The following is an 18,428-nucleotide window of genomic DNA, read 5'->3' as shown; positions in this document are numbered from 1 at the left end:
AGAAATGGTACAAGTAAGACTTCAGAAGAAAACAGTATCACTTGGTAAATAAAATATTGATGCAAAGACTGAACTTCTTGTGCTAGAAGTTTCATCAGGCACTGACAGGATGTTACAACATTATACTACAGTAATCATAACTATCTGTGGAAATGGTGAAGGAGAGGTAAGTATCTACTCCCCTCAAAATAGGCGGCCTCTTTTTCTACAAAGCTCTGAAATGTAGTAATTCATCTGTGAAACAAGAATTCCAGAAGCTTCACCTACTCAAGATGCTAGTGTTTAAGAACTGAAAGCCAGCAAAAGCGACCACCTTGGAAAGCACAGCAGTCTGCCATGCCTAATCACAGAAACATAAATCAAGTTCAGGAGATTCAGCCTATGAACAATGTAATTAAGTAAAGGAGACAATTAGCTTTCAGAAATCAAACACAGCATTTGGGAAGACTAATAAATGCCAAAAAGACTTTAGAGGATAGTGCAGTTCCTTTGACTGCATCCACATTCAGGGTTTACTTTGCCCATGGAATAGTTCTGATAAATGTAGGCACGAATTTAACTACGCTGTTTTGTTCAGACTAATGAAATTTTTAAAAGTTATATCTCACTGTCAACCGGATGAAACAATGACCCGTAAAGCTAAATGTTAAGCAAAAAATAAATTATCATTCTATATTATTCAATGTTTTTGCAGCATAAAACCATTACTATTGCATTTTATCTTCGTAGTTTCTCTTGAGAAAACAAGAGGTACAGACTTGCACCTCCCAAAAGAAATTGTTTTCAAATATCCACAGCTGCTTTTCCCAGAAACAAGCATATAACATAAAATAGGTATTAGAATATGTTAACACACCACCCAGGTTTAAATTTTTTATACACACTTACTTTCATACCTACAGGGTACTGAAGTACAGTTGACACTATCTATACCAGAAATGTTTAATATGGAAAAAGCTTTGTCGGAAAAAAACAAATGAAGACTTTCTCCTTATACCTCCCCTCATCTCTAATTTGAGAGAATTATGCTTACACCAGTTAAAAAGCCACTTAGAAGTTTTGTATCTCATACTTGAATAAAAAAGTAAAAACCTACTGTTTTATCCTTTTGAGTGTCTTCATTATTATTTCCTGTGCTGTCACTGGAGGATGCCACACTCATTAAGTGTTCATGTGAGCCATTGCTACCTAGACTTCCATAACCACTGGATCCGCTGTTGTGTACAGGCTGTTAAAAACAACAGTATATGCATATATATATATATATATACACACACACATACACATATATATCTGCACAGCAGCTTTCGACACAAAACTGTTACCAATAATTCCATGTGAGATGCAAAACAATTTTTTGGGGGTGGGGAGTTTTGTGGGGGTAATTTTGTTTGTTTTCTGTGTGAGTACTCCATACATGTAGCTGCATGAAATCCATAAAACACCAACAGGAGCTTTAACACACTTCAGTTAAGTCATGTCCGGTAATCATGAGTATAAATAATTTCCAGGATTGCAGACAGAAATCCCAGTATAGTAGAAGATAGCTATACAAAATTCACATGAGGGTAAATGCCCTTTCTTCAGTGGGAAATTAAAAGCGTGTCATTAAAGCAGATGCTGTACCTGCAATAGCAGCCGATATATTTGCTCTGTGATTTCCTGAACACTAGGGTGAAGGATTCTGTCCTCTGTATAGTTGGGAGCAGCAAAGACATCTTCATTTAAGGGACCCCTGCATAAACCAAACATTGTCCAGTCCATTACAAACTCAAGTACTTTTCAGTTTCAGAGCACATCTTTAATTTACCATCCCTATGTAAGGATCACTTACCACCACTATTTAAGTATCTCTATATATTATATCTATGATGTTTCAATCTCACAAGACATATCTTCACTCACTCTCCTTAAGCAACTCTTGACAGTACTGACAAAGTTTGAAGCATGTCAAATTTCCTTCACTTAAAGGAGTCACTATATCACCAAACCCAAATGTAAGGAGGGAATAATTTGTATTATTCCTGCCCACTCACCCTGTTAGTCCCTTATATCTTTTTAGGAATCACCATATGATTCCAATGAAAAAGAAAATTTAAAAATAACTGTTTATTGACTTACGTCCTAACTTTGTGTCTTCCAATAATAAATGAAACTTTTCGACTCCAAGGATTGATGAAACTGGACCAGCTAGTGTCCATGGTTATATAATCTCCATTTCTAGTGCAAAACCTGATTGGTGAATAGTCAAAAGGCTGTCCTCCGTACTGAAGAACTGTAATGAATGATTTAAAAAGTCAGTTTAATATTTACACTGTTCTACTTAACGATTCAGAGTTGTCACAATGATTGAAGAGACAGCTGTACATTTCCATACATTAACAAATTAACTTGCCCTGAATGTCTTTCTTCTCTTTGACTATTTACAAGAGAAGACAGACTACAATTTAAAATGACAAATTCTATCATTGCATTCGCAGCACAATTTTCTTTATGTATAAAATAATCATGTATGGTCAATTTGTTTACAGCAGACATGCTTCACCTCATTTTTACCAAACATGAAATTGAATGATTTCTCACTTTCATCAATTTACATTAAGAATCAAGTTGTAGAGTAAAGGAGTATTAATTACTTGCAGAATTTTTTTTCACCTCCTACTTGCTGAGGTCTCTGTAGCTGTTACTATTTACTTTCAGGAATAAAAAGAAAGGTATTTTTGCCACAGTAAAGAGACCACATACTTTTCTTGTGAATTGCTAGCATTAAGGGCCTGTCATTTGGGTGAAGATGCACCAAGACTGGTGTTCCTATTAAGTCCTGAGGTAGGTATCCCAACAGAGGTACCGCTCTGGGGAAAGAAAAACAAAGAATATTTTTTTAATTAAATCAAGCAGAATAAAAGTATACTTCAAATGGAAGCACTTAAAACAAATGTAAGTTTTACTTGCTTTTTCCTAGAAAAAGAGTGAACAATTTTAAATTTAAATCTGGGGTGCCATACCAGTACCAGCTTAATAGCAGTAACTATCTTTGAGCAAGGCATTGATTTTTGTTTTGGTGTTTTGTAGTGTTACTGACCAAAGTGTTTAGAAATCTGCTACAGCAGTTCTCCTGTATTTTCTTATGCTGCCCAGGCTCTACAGAATGAGTACTTACCCTGAATTTAAAAAAAAGTATTAATAAAGTTTAATCTTAAACTCTCACAAAACCAAATAGCCCTGATCTACGGGCTGCAAGCCAATGCTAAGGTTCACACAGGATTTCTGTAGCTGAACTAGCAACCAGTAGCTGACTAGGGATCAAGAAAACTTTCTCACAGGCAGGTTAAGAGTTTAACTCAAAGGAGCTGCAAAGAAGCAAGCTTATTAATTAGAATAAAAAATTAAAAGTAATATTCCTGAATTCCCACACAGTAACATCTTCTAATGACATGAGGAACTAGATTATGTGATGAAATCACCTTAAGTGATCATTTAAAGCGTTAAGGAAAAAGAATGGAAGTTCACAAATGTCATTTTGTACCTTATCCTGAAAGCTAACCTCCAAAAATATGCTTTGGTAAATATAAATTACATCAAGTAACGTTTAAGAAGCTGCCACACACCAAGTCACTTTGTGAACTCAAAGTGATGTATACCCTTCCCCTGCCCCAGTTGCTGATGAAGGCCTAGGGAGAAGTACGATGCTCAGCTATCTGAATGCTTTTAATGAGGAACTTAACCCTAGCGCACAACAGACACAAAACTGTGTTGTATTGGAACTCACAAACATCACAAACATTATGGAACAAATGCCTTCGACACTGCACTTTCAAGCCCACTGAAATTAGATCAGTTCCACAGAAGAGATGACATACCCTTCTGGTAAAGAGGCTGAGATATTCAGAGAAAAACAAGGAGAGCAACTTATGCCTTGTTAGTTAACTAATTGCTTCAGTAGTAAGACTTAAAAGCTTGTTAATGATTTAAAGCAACAACTTCAAAAAACTGGAACTGGCATGACAACTCATACTAAATAATACCATTCTGACAATTAAAAACACTGCCAAGGTCAAAGCAGCAAAAAAAAGTTATATGGCTAAAGGAGTTGAAAATACCTATCAACTCAGAATTACTTCAGTTAGAAAGAACTTCCTCAAATAAAGTTGTAAAAAGAAGTACATGTGTTTTTGTTGTTGTTCTTTCTTCTTTGCTCTGTTCCTATTCTTTGCTACCTGTTTTATGAAAACCTGTGCTGGAACAGAGCACTTACTCTCTTAGGGTATCCAATTTTAAACTTATTTATTGCTTTAGTTATAAAGGAAGAAGCAAATTCAGTAACTTCAATGCAAAGGAGCTACATGTTTTTAGACCAACATAAAAGGTCAGTAGAAGAGTCAAGGATCTAGATTGTAAGACCTATAATTAGAGATTGAGCTGGGCTTGCTTGTCAGATGAAGAGGAAGCTAAAGAATGATCCAGTAGCTTCTAGGAATGATGGATTTATCTCAGATACTATTATTGTAGCCAACTTAATTTTCACTAAGGATAAAAAAATCCCACACATCATGTAACAAACCATCATGAGTAAAATCTGACATAAAACAAGGAAAAGAAAAAAAGCAGGAAAAGGAAGCCTTTGTTTTCAGCTCAGTAACAAGCTAATTCTCTTGTGTCCTTCAAAGTATTATGATATTTCGAAGGACAACCCTGTCCTTAAGAGCTTTATGATAATAACTCCTATTCAGCCTATGTCCCCAACTCTTCTTGAAGGAGTATCTTCTGTTCTTTTCATAGAGCTCAAATTTCCATCACCTAAACATCCTCTGACAGGTCATAGGCAAAAGCAGTCCTAAAGACTCAGGGAAAGCCTGGTTTGCACCTTCATTCCTGAACCTCTTTGTATGCCTCAACATCACAGGCATCTTATTTGTCTCTGCTCTGAAACATTGGTAGTTTCATATGCACCAACTCTAACCAGCTTCCATGACTGTCAATGCAACATGAAACCTTCAGCCAGCAGAATCTGAACAATTTCATCTCTGAACACAGAATGTCTTTTTACATGATCTAATGTTACATTTAAAAGACACTTCTCTAATTGTACCTCTGCCAACAGAAAGTAACAGCAGAATATTGTTTGCTAGTAATTCGATCAGACTTAAAAAAAAAAAAAAGTCTCAGATGGGTCATGCTTGCTGGCACAGGAGTAGTCCTGGCAGTGGGTTTCACTGACTGAATTTATGTCCAGATTTGCCCCAGATGGACATAAAATAAAAAGAACAACTTGTTAGCAGGCAGATAGTTTTACACTTCAAGTGTGAAAATGCATTACAGTGCGGTCTTAATGAAAAGACCCTTCCTGAGTTAAACAACTTATTGATAGTTACACAAAATTCTAACCTAGTCATTAAACCCTAGAAATACCTGAAAAGTTACTGGACACGTTGCGTAAACATGTGAAAAACAGTATTTAGTAATTTACCTCTCATCTACATCCTGGAACAAACAGGTTGGTGTGTGTGTAGTTGTAAAAATTCTTTTGTCAGGAGGAATTCTGGGTGCTGAAAGAAAAAAAAGCAGATTAAAAAGTATTTTTGGCATACATATAGTAGTGTAAGCTGCAAGTTTCTATTAAATACTGAGTGAAGTCTAAATGTTTGCATAAGAGCACATAGGAAAGCAGCTTGCTAGCTGACAGACTATCAGCAAGGGCAGAGAACCAATCCAGCTACCTTCCACTTCAGTAAAACTTGAGGTCACCGACAGTACTCATGCAAGTTAGCTTTCTTAAACTGAAATTCAGTTGTATTAAACTGCTGAACTGCACAGAAATTCCTGTAGTAAAACAGAACAGTTCTTAATTTCATGAAACCAAATTACTCTGTCTGCTGAAAGGATTACCTTCATAACCAGAATGCACTTTTTCTGCAAGCAACACACAGCAAAGCTGGTCTTCTGCTACTTCCGGATCTTGTACTTTGATAAGGTAAGGAGTCATCCGAAACGGGTGATAGCAAATCTCATTTTCACGCTCCTTCCCTGCACTAATAATTAAACAGAGTTGATTATTTCAACAGATTCATCTCACGCTAAACAATTTCTATTTACTGTAATTTTCTTAATGACAAAAAGACTGCATGATAGCTCCTAAAACAGCACCCAAAAATTTAGCTTCCTTAGTTTTCAGTAGAACAGAACCTAATTCTGATGGCATCCTTTGCATACCAACTACAATAAAGAATAGTCCTCTTTAGTCCTGAATAGTCCTGATGGAAGTAAGGCCTACACATGGAAGTTTGATGAAGAGAAAAACCCATTTCTTAATGATAAAGTTGTTTTATTGATCCACTAATCCTAATCTAATATTAATCCCCATTTTACCCTCCAAAGGAATGGCTCTATAGTTTTATTTTATGAAGACTGCTGTATTATCTCAGTTAAGAGAGACCTTCTTTTACTCAATACGTATTTTGATTTTAAATAAGTCTCATAAACTCTTACCTAGAACAACAGTTGCTAACTTAACAAGAATACAAAACGTAACAGCAAGAACAACCATTTACACAGTGACATATATATACACACACACACGTGAAGTAATAAGGTTATAACAGCACAGCTTTACAAAGCTAAAGCTTCTGGAATCAATGTGAATTAGAAGAAAAGAAGTCTATAATCACACCAGCAGTACCTTTACAATACATCCAATCCAACTCTCTGCAGTAGAGCATTTTAATTTGTTTAAAACTATGCTCATATCTTAATTATAAGCATTTATTTACTCCAGAAGTAACTTATAGGACCCACAATTTCTCTTTCCAGAAATGCTACCAGAGAAGCAACAGGCAGCACGAAGGAAAACAAAAAGAACTATACAGCATCTAGTGACAGCAAAAAAGAGAAACCAAGTTACTCTCATACATCTACCTATACTGGACATATGGTATGAATTCATGATCTGCCATTAGTCATCTAGAATGAATGAGGATCTGTGGCACATGCTAAGCAGAATAGTTTAATTAACTTGAAGTAAAGACTTTCTGCAGCTGTGAGAGATATCGTATCGGTTTCATTCACAGTGCAAAGGTCAATATTCAGACTGATTAACTTCTAAGATGCAACTTCCTACAACCACTTTGCAGTTTCCTGAGTAGCTTCTGGAAGTTAAATGACTAGAGGACAAGCGTGTGTTTTACCTTATGTTCACACTATGGAAAAAGACAAAACTTGCATAACATATGATTCTTTTAAAAGTCAAATACTTCTGTAGTGCAGTTTCATAGCATAACACTAAGTCTCATTATAGTACTGTTTTACCTGATGCGACAGAAAAAAGATTTCTCTTCCATGCAATCCTGGGTGGAAGACTCTAGAAACATTAAATATTTATAATAAATTACTAAGAAGTTATGGCATTTAAAGCAATAATTCTTCCCAAACAGCATTAAAAGTAATAGAGTTTGAATCCATCAAAAATTTTAAGTTCCCCAAAGCCTTTTTTTTTTTTTTAATTTATTTACTTTATGCTTTTCTTAGGCTGGTGTGTGAATCACAGCTGCTTGCTTCTTAAGTCTTCTGCCAAAAACATATCTAAACAGCTCTCCAGTTTGAACTGTTTGTCAGCTTTTTCACTAACTTACACCATGGATCAAAGAAGTTTAATTCTCCAGGACCTCCCAAAACCAGACCTCTTTCCTAGAAAGGACAGCTAAAGGATCAAATACTTTTGCCAACCTCCTCTGCCTAGCACACACTCCCCAGCAAAACCCAAACTTTATTTTATTTATTTTAAGCAAAACCTTGCTCCCCTCCCCTATGAAGCTTATTTCCCTCCTTTTCAACAGTAGCCAAGCTCTGATCTTTCAAAGGCCTCAATATGCAACACTTCTAAACACTAGCTAAGGCTGCCAAAACATGGAATGAAGTATGTAGTTCTACCTACTGCATTTTTGAAATATGAATCTCTTACAAACATAATAAAACTAGAGAAAAATGTTTCAGGAAAAATAGACTGCATAACTGAGTAACATGCACAAGGAGGATCACATGGTCAAAGTTCACAATTGAACCTTTTTTGACAGATGTTGGACTAGCAGCTTCACAATTACTGTTAATTGTGTTTTCATGTTGACTATGGTTCACTCTGTCTTAACTTCATATACTTATTATACAGGGATTGGAATTTCAAATATTCAGAGCAGACTTTGAATTTCAAGTGTTTGCTTAAAAATATTTGGCAGCTATTTCTCAATTCCCAACAGCTGTCACTGCACAAGTAAAACAACCCTCACACAAACAAATATCAAGTGCCCTAAGAGGTCTAATCCTTCACCATCAGCATGCCTGACATCCTTTTTCCTAAGGATGAAAGAACAGATACACAACTACACTTGGTTACTGCAATGACGTTAGCTGAAGTACATCTTCCTACACAGTAACCAAGGTGTATAGTACTCAAATCATACATATTTTAAAAGTAAGAAGACAAAAATATTGTGCTCCTTATATCTAAAGAGAATGTTTTTTGTTTGTTTGTTTTTTTTTTAAAAGAAAAATTGTGGTCACTGGATTGCAAGAAAATCTTGAAAACAAATCCACTTTCAGCATGCATACCTTCTTTGCTTTCAATCATCAGTTGGATAAAAGTGGCCTGTGAACCAATGAACAGTGGCAATCAAAAAGCTTTTAGCCAACAGACAAGCTTTGGCAACTCATAAAAGCATGTTAAACACCTCATACTGTTCAGAGATGTTCTAGTAATGTGTGTTGTACTCTGATGAAGTGATGGAGAAGGATGAAAGGATATTGCAAAAATTGATATTTGCATCTGCATAACTGAAGGAAGGTCAAAGAAATATCTGCTGTGGAGACCACTCACCAGCTCTATTGCAAATATTCCAAGATGGCAATCTGTATGGGGTAGTAGAAGTATAGAAAACACTGACATCCTGAGGTGCCAGGAATTCCACAAATTTGGCATTTTTGAAATAACCTCTCTTACAGCGAAGAATAGAAGCAGCTTGATCAGAGATGTAGACAATTTTCCCAGTAATCAGAGAAACAGCTACAGCAAACATATCCTAAAAAGAAGTCTCAAATTTAGACAGTTGAAAAGACAACACATTCTTCAATCCATAACATTGTTTAGACAGTAAGATAAAACAGGACACCAAGATAAAAGCATTAATAAGTTAAAAGTAAAAACTAAGGAAACAGAATAAAGAGAGTTAAATCACATCTGTTTAGGGGGCAGTAAAATAATTTTGATGCCCTTGTGAAGCAGATGTATACAGCCCACTTTTTGAACTATGCAGTAAGATTAATACACTAGGAACTTATCAGGTTACATGCCTTAAACCAGTATTAGACAACAATAGCATATTTTACAATGCAGAATTTACAAAGTAAGAAATGAGGAGCTTTCAACTTTAAAATTATACATTTTGGTTTCAAGAAAGCGTCAGATATATTTTACACCCATGAGATTGAGCTGTTTTGAGAAGAGTTGTTTGCCTTATTTATTCACCGCATAATGAAAATAAGTGCTCTATACCACTTGATAAAGTAATGAACAGACAGGTGAAAAAAGAGCCCCAGACAACCATACACAAATTCCACTTGCATCATTTCATGTATTTTTTTCCATGTATTTTTTCCTCAACACAGAAGAGTTTCCTGCGTCACAACCTTTATTGCTTAATCCGGTATTACTATATACAAACTTAAGAACTATCGTCAGAACACTGGTTTTTACAAACTCATGTTTTAGATCAATTGAGCAACGTTTATGATATTTGGAGTCCTCAATTATACTCTAGATTGCCTATTTTTTATTTTTTTACCTTACAGGCAATTCACAGGCACAACAAAAAATACCTACATGAAGCTAGGGAACATCCCCTATCTGTCCATTACTTTATTAATTTCAGAACTGCATACGTTCAGACAGAGGGTTCAGAAAAAAAAAAAATCGAGGAAGACAGGCTAATAAACTTAGATGTAATTATTGTTTAAGACTCCATAATAAACACAGAACACTGAGAATAGGGAAAATAAAATAATCATTCTGTGACTGTGATTATCATTACTGCTAAAAACTACATTGATCATCATAGTTGTTCTCATCTAAAAGAGAAGACAGTATCACTAGATCATAGAATAAGCCTGTAACAGTTGCAAAGACCAGACAAATACCACAGAAGAGAACACAGCAACACACAATGGTCCAAATGCATTGGTCACTTTTAAGTCTTGTTAACGAGAACTGTTGAAACATCAAATAACCCCTACTGTAAGGATTAGCTGAAACAACTCACCATGTGCCTTGACTAAGCTTTGGACAGAGATACCCTCCAAGTTTAGCCACTACTCTAAAATGACAACTAATGATTTACACATTTCATACTGCACTGCATCACGTGGATATTGAGATGTATCATGCCATTGTCTCTAAGCACGAGGTATGAGTCAGAAGACCAAGAATTTTCACTTATTTCCCATTTAACTATCAGAACAAAAAAGCTTCAATTGAGCTGCTATTGGCGAAGTCTATATGAAGGCTTGAAGTTTCTACTGAACATACACTTGAAGGTAAATCAGCTTCTTCAGATTTTGGCCTAGCCAGGAACTCCAACCTTGTAAGGAGAAGGCATGCCAATTCTAGAAAACATTTTACATACATGCTGCAAGCTTGTGTCAGCATACTCACTGCATTTTTCATGATGTATTCTGAGGTTATAGTTTCAACTTCTTCCACTGTGTAGGATGACACATTGAGTCCAGAAGGCTGGGATTCATTAATCATCAACAATTGGTAATACTCCTCATTGGCTACATGAGAACATTAAACAGTTTATAGTCAGAATTTAAGGTCTCATCAATAAATAGCCTGGAAGCAATAAACTGAACAAGTGGTTTTCTGGCATAAGCACAGAATGAGCAGTTGGAAAGTCTAGGTACTATTCCAAGTTAGTTGTTCTACAGTGGAGTTTCCTTATCAGCAACCCATACACATTTACCCACCTTAAAACACCCACGTTAGCATCATAATATATTCATCTACTGGCAACCTTTAAATCCCAAAGAAACCCAAGTTAACAGTCCACAAATGAGAAGACAAATATTTGCTTAAAGAGGTTTTCAAACAAACTTAGCTGTAAGCAGACAACCACAATTAAATTCTTATTTAAATGTTTAATTTTATCCAGGTCATAATTATTTAAGCAGTGTCATACTTGATTACCTTTAACTTGTTTAATGCTTTTAAGGGCATATTTCAACGTTGTTAGGATACTAGATTTGCCTTTAACTCGCTTTTCAGAAGGAAGGTGAGCTTTCAGCTCTTGTAAAGTTTTCAACAACTCCTTTTGTGTTTTGGCTTTAGTGGACTGCTCGCTACTGTAATATTAAAGACAAATAATAAAAAGTCACTGGAGGGCTTGAAGTGACACACCATCCTCATAGAAACCCAAACACACTGACATTTGTCACATGCCTAATTTTGCACAGCTAGACATTAACTTTTGCACTACGTAGTGTAAACATTCAGAATTTGTAGTAATTCTTATATTAGCTAGAATCACTTAAAATAGATTTATCTCTACCTGAATTTTTAAGATATACCATCTGTTTATGAAACACATTTATACACCCAAACACCAGAGAACTTTTTTTTTTTTTGCACCAGTTTCCCTCCCCCTTTTTAGTGGTATATCCCTTAGAGTTCCTTTCAAATTCAAACTCTCAGAAATGTTCATGGACTTCAAAGTAGAGAGCAGGAGGTCCACTCAAGTCTTCACCTCCTGTTCGAGCAGGTTCTCATAGGAAAGGTCCCTGAAAAGGGAATGGCAGTGGGAGAGCATCAAGTTAACAAAACAAATGGAGAAATGCTTGGAAAAATGTATTCCAGTTAAGCATGGCAATACATTAAGTAAGATAAAGAAACTTGACTAAATATGAAAGGTGAAGAATCAGGAGGCAGCTGGAGACAGAAATTGTATTCACATTCTGTGATTTCTTAGGTGCATGCTCAGAAGTATTGTCTCAGTGCAGAAGGTCAAACTACAGTGATAATCAGTGCAAATGTCAGAAAACTGCCTTCCTTTGCAGTTCTTGATCTCCTCATCATTTAAAAATGCTGACAAAAGTCAAAATGGAAAAGGAGGGAGGAGAAAGGACAGGAAAGACGACAAAAGATGGGTGGGTCAGGTGGGTAGGAAGTAGTGAATCAGTCAACAACCTAGAGGATTCTAGACTTTTCCTTAAATCTTCCTAAAAAGCAATTCTTTCCTATCAAAAGGAAGATTTTCTATTACTACACAATCATCTTGGCTGTAACTCTCTGCAAGGTTACCCTATGGACCCCTGCAGAAACAGTGATCTTGGCAACTGTGCTGCCCTATCCAAAGTGCCCAATAAAGTGGCTTCGGCTTCCAGGTAACTTGTTCAAGGGGATTTCTGAATACTTTTCTGAGAAATTTGAAAAGTTCTTCAGGGAGACCAACTCATCTGACAGGTGTTGGTTATATTTCACCCAAAATGATTAGAAAGTGACAAAGCTGGGTTGTACTAGAATATGCAGTCATAGCTCTTGTTTACATCATAACATACTGTGATAAACTTATCATTCACTGAATCATTGGCCATTTTACATTGAGAAATAAAGACAAGGGAAATGAAAATAACATAGTACTCCCCTGGGAAGCTTCACGCTCACCCTGTACACTAAAATCGTATCTACAGTGTGGCATGACAGTTTCAACTGATGCAATCAGTGTCTTGTTAACAGAAGAACACTACACTAGGAGCAGGGAGGAAGAGAAAGGGAAAGAAGGCGAAATCACAGAGCATACTGTGTTTTTTGTAGCGTTTGGGCATGCCTCAATCAACATGGTCAGAATCTTTTGCAAGAAAAGAAACTTTTCCAAGTTAGCCTATAGTAGCCGCAAATACAGAAGACTGGCCTCCTTGGAAAAATCAGTTATGTGTTTTTTCCCTGAAGAGACATTGTATTAGGTGCAGTAGAAAGCCACAGAGAAGGCTTGGCTTGCAGAGTAAAGAATCAGTGAATTGCACAAAAACAAGAGCTTTCCATTTTGCTTTATGTGGACAGGAAAAGGTAGTTGAGTGGTGCCAACATTGAATTCAAAGCTCAGTACTCAATGAATCAAAGACTAACCCCAAAGCTTTTCATATTATTTTAATCATCCCTTTCAAGGCCATTATCTAGGTATCCTCAGTCAACTGAGGTTGTCAGTCTTCCATTCCCAGAAGATGATCAAATTCTGCCCTGTACAGCACTGTGCCTGACAGCTGGGGAAATACTGTACAATCTGGATTCACATTTTTTTCTGAGCAGGGAGCTATTACTGAAGGTTTAAAAAAAAAAAAAAAAAGTATCAAACTGAGATAAGTAACCCTCCAACATCCTGCAGTAAAGAAAACTGAGTCAGTGGGAAAGGATGATTAAGAAATGCTTTTGGTTCACTCTGTCCTTGATATTGAGCAAAAAGTGAACTCCAGAACAATTTCCACTTGAAGATACAGCATGGAACAAGATCTTCTGGTGTCTGCAAGGCAGACGCTATGTTCATCACACACCAAATGGTGCAAAGGTGTGATTTTAATTTACCACTTCTTTAGGCTCTGCATCAGGTAGAAACACTTTCGGGCAGGTACATGTAGATAGGGATCTTAACATCAGCATGCTAGAGCTAGAAATTGCTTGATCTGCCTAGGATCAGGTTCTGGTCTCCTGATCAGAGGCTGACTTCATTAAAAAAATAAACAAGTACAGTAGGGCACTCAGAGGTGTCCAAATTTGAGCCTTCAATGCCATCAGGTTTCTCAAGGCTATCAGGGTCAGAAGCAGAGTTCATATAGAGGTATTCCTGCAGCTGATGTTGGTCTGTCCTTACAGACTTGAAGCTTGAATCCTGGCGAATGGAACACAGGAGAGGCAGATCATATGGCTGCTGGACATCAGAACACGTCCAACTCAATGGGTGAATTCTGATTTTAAAACACTACTAGGTTTTTCCCAGGCAAAGGCTTCAGACTAAAATCTGAAGAGCAGAAAATTTAAAGGAAAGTCTCAAAAAAAAAAAAAAAAAACTATATTTGAAGTGAACCACAAAAAAAAACTATATTTGAAGTGAACCACAAAAAAAATGGAGGTTAGGCTACCAAATCCAAAAAAGTAAGATAACCTCTCAAGTCATCACACAGCTCACATGGAACAGCTACAAAAAGCTCTAATTCAACTGAGTAGTTGAGAGGACATGATGCTGATTATGGACAGGAAGAGAATCAAAGACAGGACCACACTATCTCCTACGTGTACTCCTCTAGGTTTAGCCAAAAAAAATACCCAACCTATTTAGTTTTCAGGCTTTGGCCTCACATACAAGCAAATTACTGAAAATATATGCATATTTACTTACCTGCATCCGCTGCTAGACTGATTGTGTTCAGAGTTTGCGATCATCAGACTAAATGCATTTGAGCTTGAGCTAGAACAAAGACAGACATTAATATGAGTAAATTTAATGTAACACTTATTTCATTTCAGCTTTACATTTTCTTATTCATGTCTGGCTGTCTAGAACATGAAAATTAAAAACATTCTGCTTGGAACAACAAATGGAAACTATACATGTTAGACATTTAAGAAGGTTCTTCTTAATCTAGTTTTGCTCTGTACACTAAGCTTTTTGAAAGATGAAAATAGCACAGTTGCATCCTGACTGTTAAAAGAGGCTGACACTTTCTGCTATATAATTGAAGATGGTTTACCATAAGAACATATAAATAGAACCAAGCAAACAAGCAGTGATAAAACATACAAATTAAGCTGGCTTTGAGAAACACTAGAAACCTGCTCTTTATGAATTACACAACTTACATGATACAAAACGCAGGTTAACTAGGGGAAAAAGAACACTAAGCCTCAATCTGAAGACACACTTTATATAATAATTACTTGGAAATCAGATTCAAATGGAAAAAGCTTTCAATGCCACAAACACAAGTGGACTTTATTTAATACCAACCACTACCTTTTATGACAGTCTGAAGATTCCATGAGCATTGCTGAATCTTTCCCATTTTCATCAGATTCATGGCCATGAGAATCATGCCCGCTGGAGTAGTTTTCATTTGTTTCATTTCCACTGAAGTCATTTCCACTGGATCCACTACTCATCTCAATATCTTCCTGAAGAACTTCATGAGAGTGTTCAGGCTTTGTCTGAATTCCTGAATCTTCAGCAATCATCTGGTTATGACTACTTGCAAGTCCAGAATACTCACTCATTTTCTGTTGCTCTTTTAAAGAGAACAATGAAGAAATGCGTTCACTGATACCAGGTTACTGCTCAGGGTTCTGCTCCTCAGTGCTAGAGTAGAACCCCCTGAACTTGATACTGTCCATGGGACACTCATTAGAAACACTGCCAAGATCAAGTCAAGCCACATTCAGAATTTTCTGTCTGTACAAATTCTGCCTGGAAGTACAGACCCACAAATCTGAGGAAGAAGGGAAGGAAGAAAAAACAAAACAGAAAACTGTTTTCTTGTTTGATTTTGCTGATAAACTAGTTCTTACTGACCGATGAAATTAGTAACATTCACTGTTAACACACTCAGCATTTCAACAATGAAAAGTTTAAGTTAAATATAATTGCAAACCTAACACCATACATTAGTATTAGTAGAAAAAGTATTTCTTTTAGTGAAAACTCACAGAAAACGAGAAAGTGGAATAAACGTGAAGAACTCCTTAGAAGTTCAAATATTCTATTTGCTATTTTCCTACCTAATTCTTCATAATTTTACTGCCTGGATTTGGACAATAGCTATTAAAGAACATTTTATTATTTTTATTTAAACCATTTTGCTGGCTTCTAGTTTACTGTGGTAAATAAAAAGACCATTCAGACATCAGGGATTCCTAACTGTTTGGAATTTTTTTCTCCCATTTGCCTTTTTTTTTTTTTTTTTTTTTTTGCAAAGATTACTTCTGCTATTTTGACCAAGTCTTCAATTCTTTGTCTGTACAAAAGCCACTCACACAGGCAGACTGAACATACATTGGAAATCATCAACATTTATCAAGAGCAAAAATTAAGATACAAATAAGCCAGAGAATAATTTTATCTGACTACCACTAATTCAGGAAAAAAAATCTTCATTGTTTAGAAATGCAAACTTGAAGCAAAACAAAAAATCCCTGCTTTTAAAGCAAATTCCAGGCTCAAAATTGAAGTGTAGAAGGAATTTAATGAGTAAACAGACTAACATTAAGAACCAGAGGAGAAGTACTAGATAGTTCATCTTCATGTACAAAATAGAGGTACTTAATCTGACTCATATCCTCATCTAGTTCAACAACCTACAGACAACAATACTTCAAAACCACCAACTAAGATCCTCTGAATAATGTAATTCAGCATCAGAGAGAAAAAAAAAAAAAAGCTTGTTTTAAAAGAACAGAACCGTTTTTGTTCCCTCCTTTCTTCCTTTAAAATATTCAAGATTGCAGTTGTTGACTAATAAACCACTGGAATATTTAATGACCAATGACTATAATAACAGGAAATAAGAAAACCTGCATTTAAGTTTTGCTAGTATTAACTGCAACAACTTGCTTTTAAACACAATATTTTATTTGAAAGTTATTTTATTTTAAAGGCTAACTTAATATTCATTTAAATCACACTATGATTCTACTTCCCTCCCACTGAGTAAGCATCAAAACTATTTTCTTACCCTCCCAACTGTTGCTTTTCCAGATATTCTATGTTTATTTGAAGTTTTTCAGGAGAAAATACTGTTCTCCTCCTTCCTTGACTAGAGAAATATGCAAGATATCTACTTTCATTTCAAAGACAAAGCATAGTTTAGGGACATTTATTTAAGCTATCAGCAATGGTGATACACTTTGTATCTTTCTATACACTTTATATACATAAATATTTTTTTTTCCAGAAAGATCTTATTAGATCTCCATTATGGGTAGTAAAAAAAACTTCAGATAAAAGAGAATACCAACACCTCACTGCTGCATCTATTCACCTCAGTTCTGCTAACCCAGACTATGTAAACATCCAGTTATGCTGCTGCACTCAGCAGCAGTACACAGACAATAAGTTTTGCTTTAGTGCTCTAACAGTTTTTTTCTGGATTAAGTAAGCCACTTCTGTCTCAGAAATTACAGAACTGGAAAATGTAGTAACAGTATTTACTTAGATGAAATTCCACTATTATTTCACAATGGCACATACTCTAGTAGCCAATGATTAACTGGATCAGACATTTCATCTCCAATTTAACCTCTGCTGTAGATAAAAGCTCACATTTTCACTTGCCTTACCTACCTCCACATTTCAGTTAAGCTCTGTCCCTGTCTAGAGTCCACTCTTATTATCCATGCTTGTAAAGAGCCCGACTGGAAGTGCTGCAAGTCAGTGGTACTCGTGCTACTATCTGCAGCATCACAAGTAACTATACAGCTGGCTTTCTTTGCTAGTGATTGAAAACACTAAAGGAAGGGTAAATATAGAAGGTGGCACTGGGGAAATACCAAACAGGGAGTACATAAGGAAAAAAAACTCATGTTACTGTACAAATAAGGAGCATTTATAAAGTGTTAATCCATTCCCATCTAGTAAATGCTCTCACTACTGCAACTATTGTATAAATATGAGCATCCACCTGGTTAAAAAACACTGTTAAGAAACCATTCTCACCCTTAAGAAGCCACTTATGCGTCATCTGTACTAATATTTCTCAGGGGACACTGAGGTTGTGAAGTTCTATGGAGAATTCAGTGAGTAAAGGTACTCCAAACTACTTAGCCAACAATGGGATGGCCTTTGACCTTCTCTGTAAGGTTTAAGGTGAGCTTGACTATCCATCTGCAGCCTTTTGCCCATTTCACAGAATCACAGAATTTCTAGGTTGGAAGAGACCTCAAGATCATCGAGTCCAACCTCTGACCTAACGCTAGCAGTCCCCACTAAACCATATCCCTAAGCTCTACATCTAAATGTCTTTTAAAGACCTCCAGGGATGGTGACTCCACCACTTCCCTGGGCAGCCTGTTCCAATGCCTCACAACCCTTTCAGTAAAGAAGTTCTTCCTAACATCCAACCTAAAACTCCCCTGGCTCAACTTAAGCCCATTCCCCCTCGTCCTGTCACCAGGCACGTGGGAGAACAGACCAACCCCCACCTCACTACAGCCTCCCTTGAGGTACCTATAGAGAGCGATAAGGTCGCCCCTGAGCCTCCTCTTCTCCAGGCTGAACAAGCCCAGCTCCCTCAGCCGCTCCTCGTAGGACTTGTTCTCCAGGCCCCTCACCAGCTTCGTCGCCCTTCTCTGGACTCTCTTGAGCACCTCCATGTCCTTCTTGTAGCGAGGGGCCCAAAACTGAACACAGTAC

General features: G+C 36.5%; 1 protein-coding gene across 1 annotated transcript in view; it reads right to left on the bottom strand.

Annotated features, from left to right (window-relative positions):
- Nucleotides 1–18,428, bottom strand: part of PER2 (period circadian regulator 2) — a 47,449-nt gene that overhangs the window by 14,394 nt on the left and 14,627 nt on the right. The window contains exons 5-16 of the mRNA XM_032193060.1: nucleotides 15,042–15,510; nucleotides 14,427–14,495; nucleotides 11,228–11,382; nucleotides 10,694–10,815; nucleotides 8,864–9,065; nucleotides 7,303–7,354; nucleotides 5,887–6,029; nucleotides 5,468–5,546; nucleotides 2,746–2,852; nucleotides 2,122–2,275; nucleotides 1,627–1,735; nucleotides 1,097–1,228 (exon numbers count right to left, since the gene is read on the bottom strand). Of these exons, the coding sequence (XP_032048951.1) occupies nucleotides 1,097–1,228; nucleotides 1,627–1,735; nucleotides 2,122–2,275; nucleotides 2,746–2,852; nucleotides 5,468–5,546; nucleotides 5,887–6,029; nucleotides 7,303–7,354; nucleotides 8,864–9,065; nucleotides 10,694–10,815; nucleotides 11,228–11,382; nucleotides 14,427–14,495; nucleotides 15,042–15,298 (1,581 nt within the window). The 5' untranslated portion in view covers nucleotides 15,299–15,510. The remainder of the gene's footprint in view (nucleotides 1–1,096; nucleotides 1,229–1,626; nucleotides 1,736–2,121; nucleotides 2,276–2,745; nucleotides 2,853–5,467; nucleotides 5,547–5,886; nucleotides 6,030–7,302; nucleotides 7,355–8,863; nucleotides 9,066–10,693; nucleotides 10,816–11,227; nucleotides 11,383–14,426; nucleotides 14,496–15,041; nucleotides 15,511–18,428) is intronic.

Source organism: Aythya fuligula, chromosome 9 (genome assembly GCF_009819795.1).
Source record: "Aythya fuligula isolate bAytFul2 chromosome 9, bAytFul2.pri, whole genome shotgun sequence".
Classification (NCBI taxonomy): Eukaryota; Metazoa; Chordata; class Aves; order Anseriformes; family Anatidae; genus Aythya; species Aythya fuligula.
The sequence above is the reverse complement of the archived record's forward strand: the minus strand, read 5'-3'. Positions and strand labels throughout refer to the sequence as shown.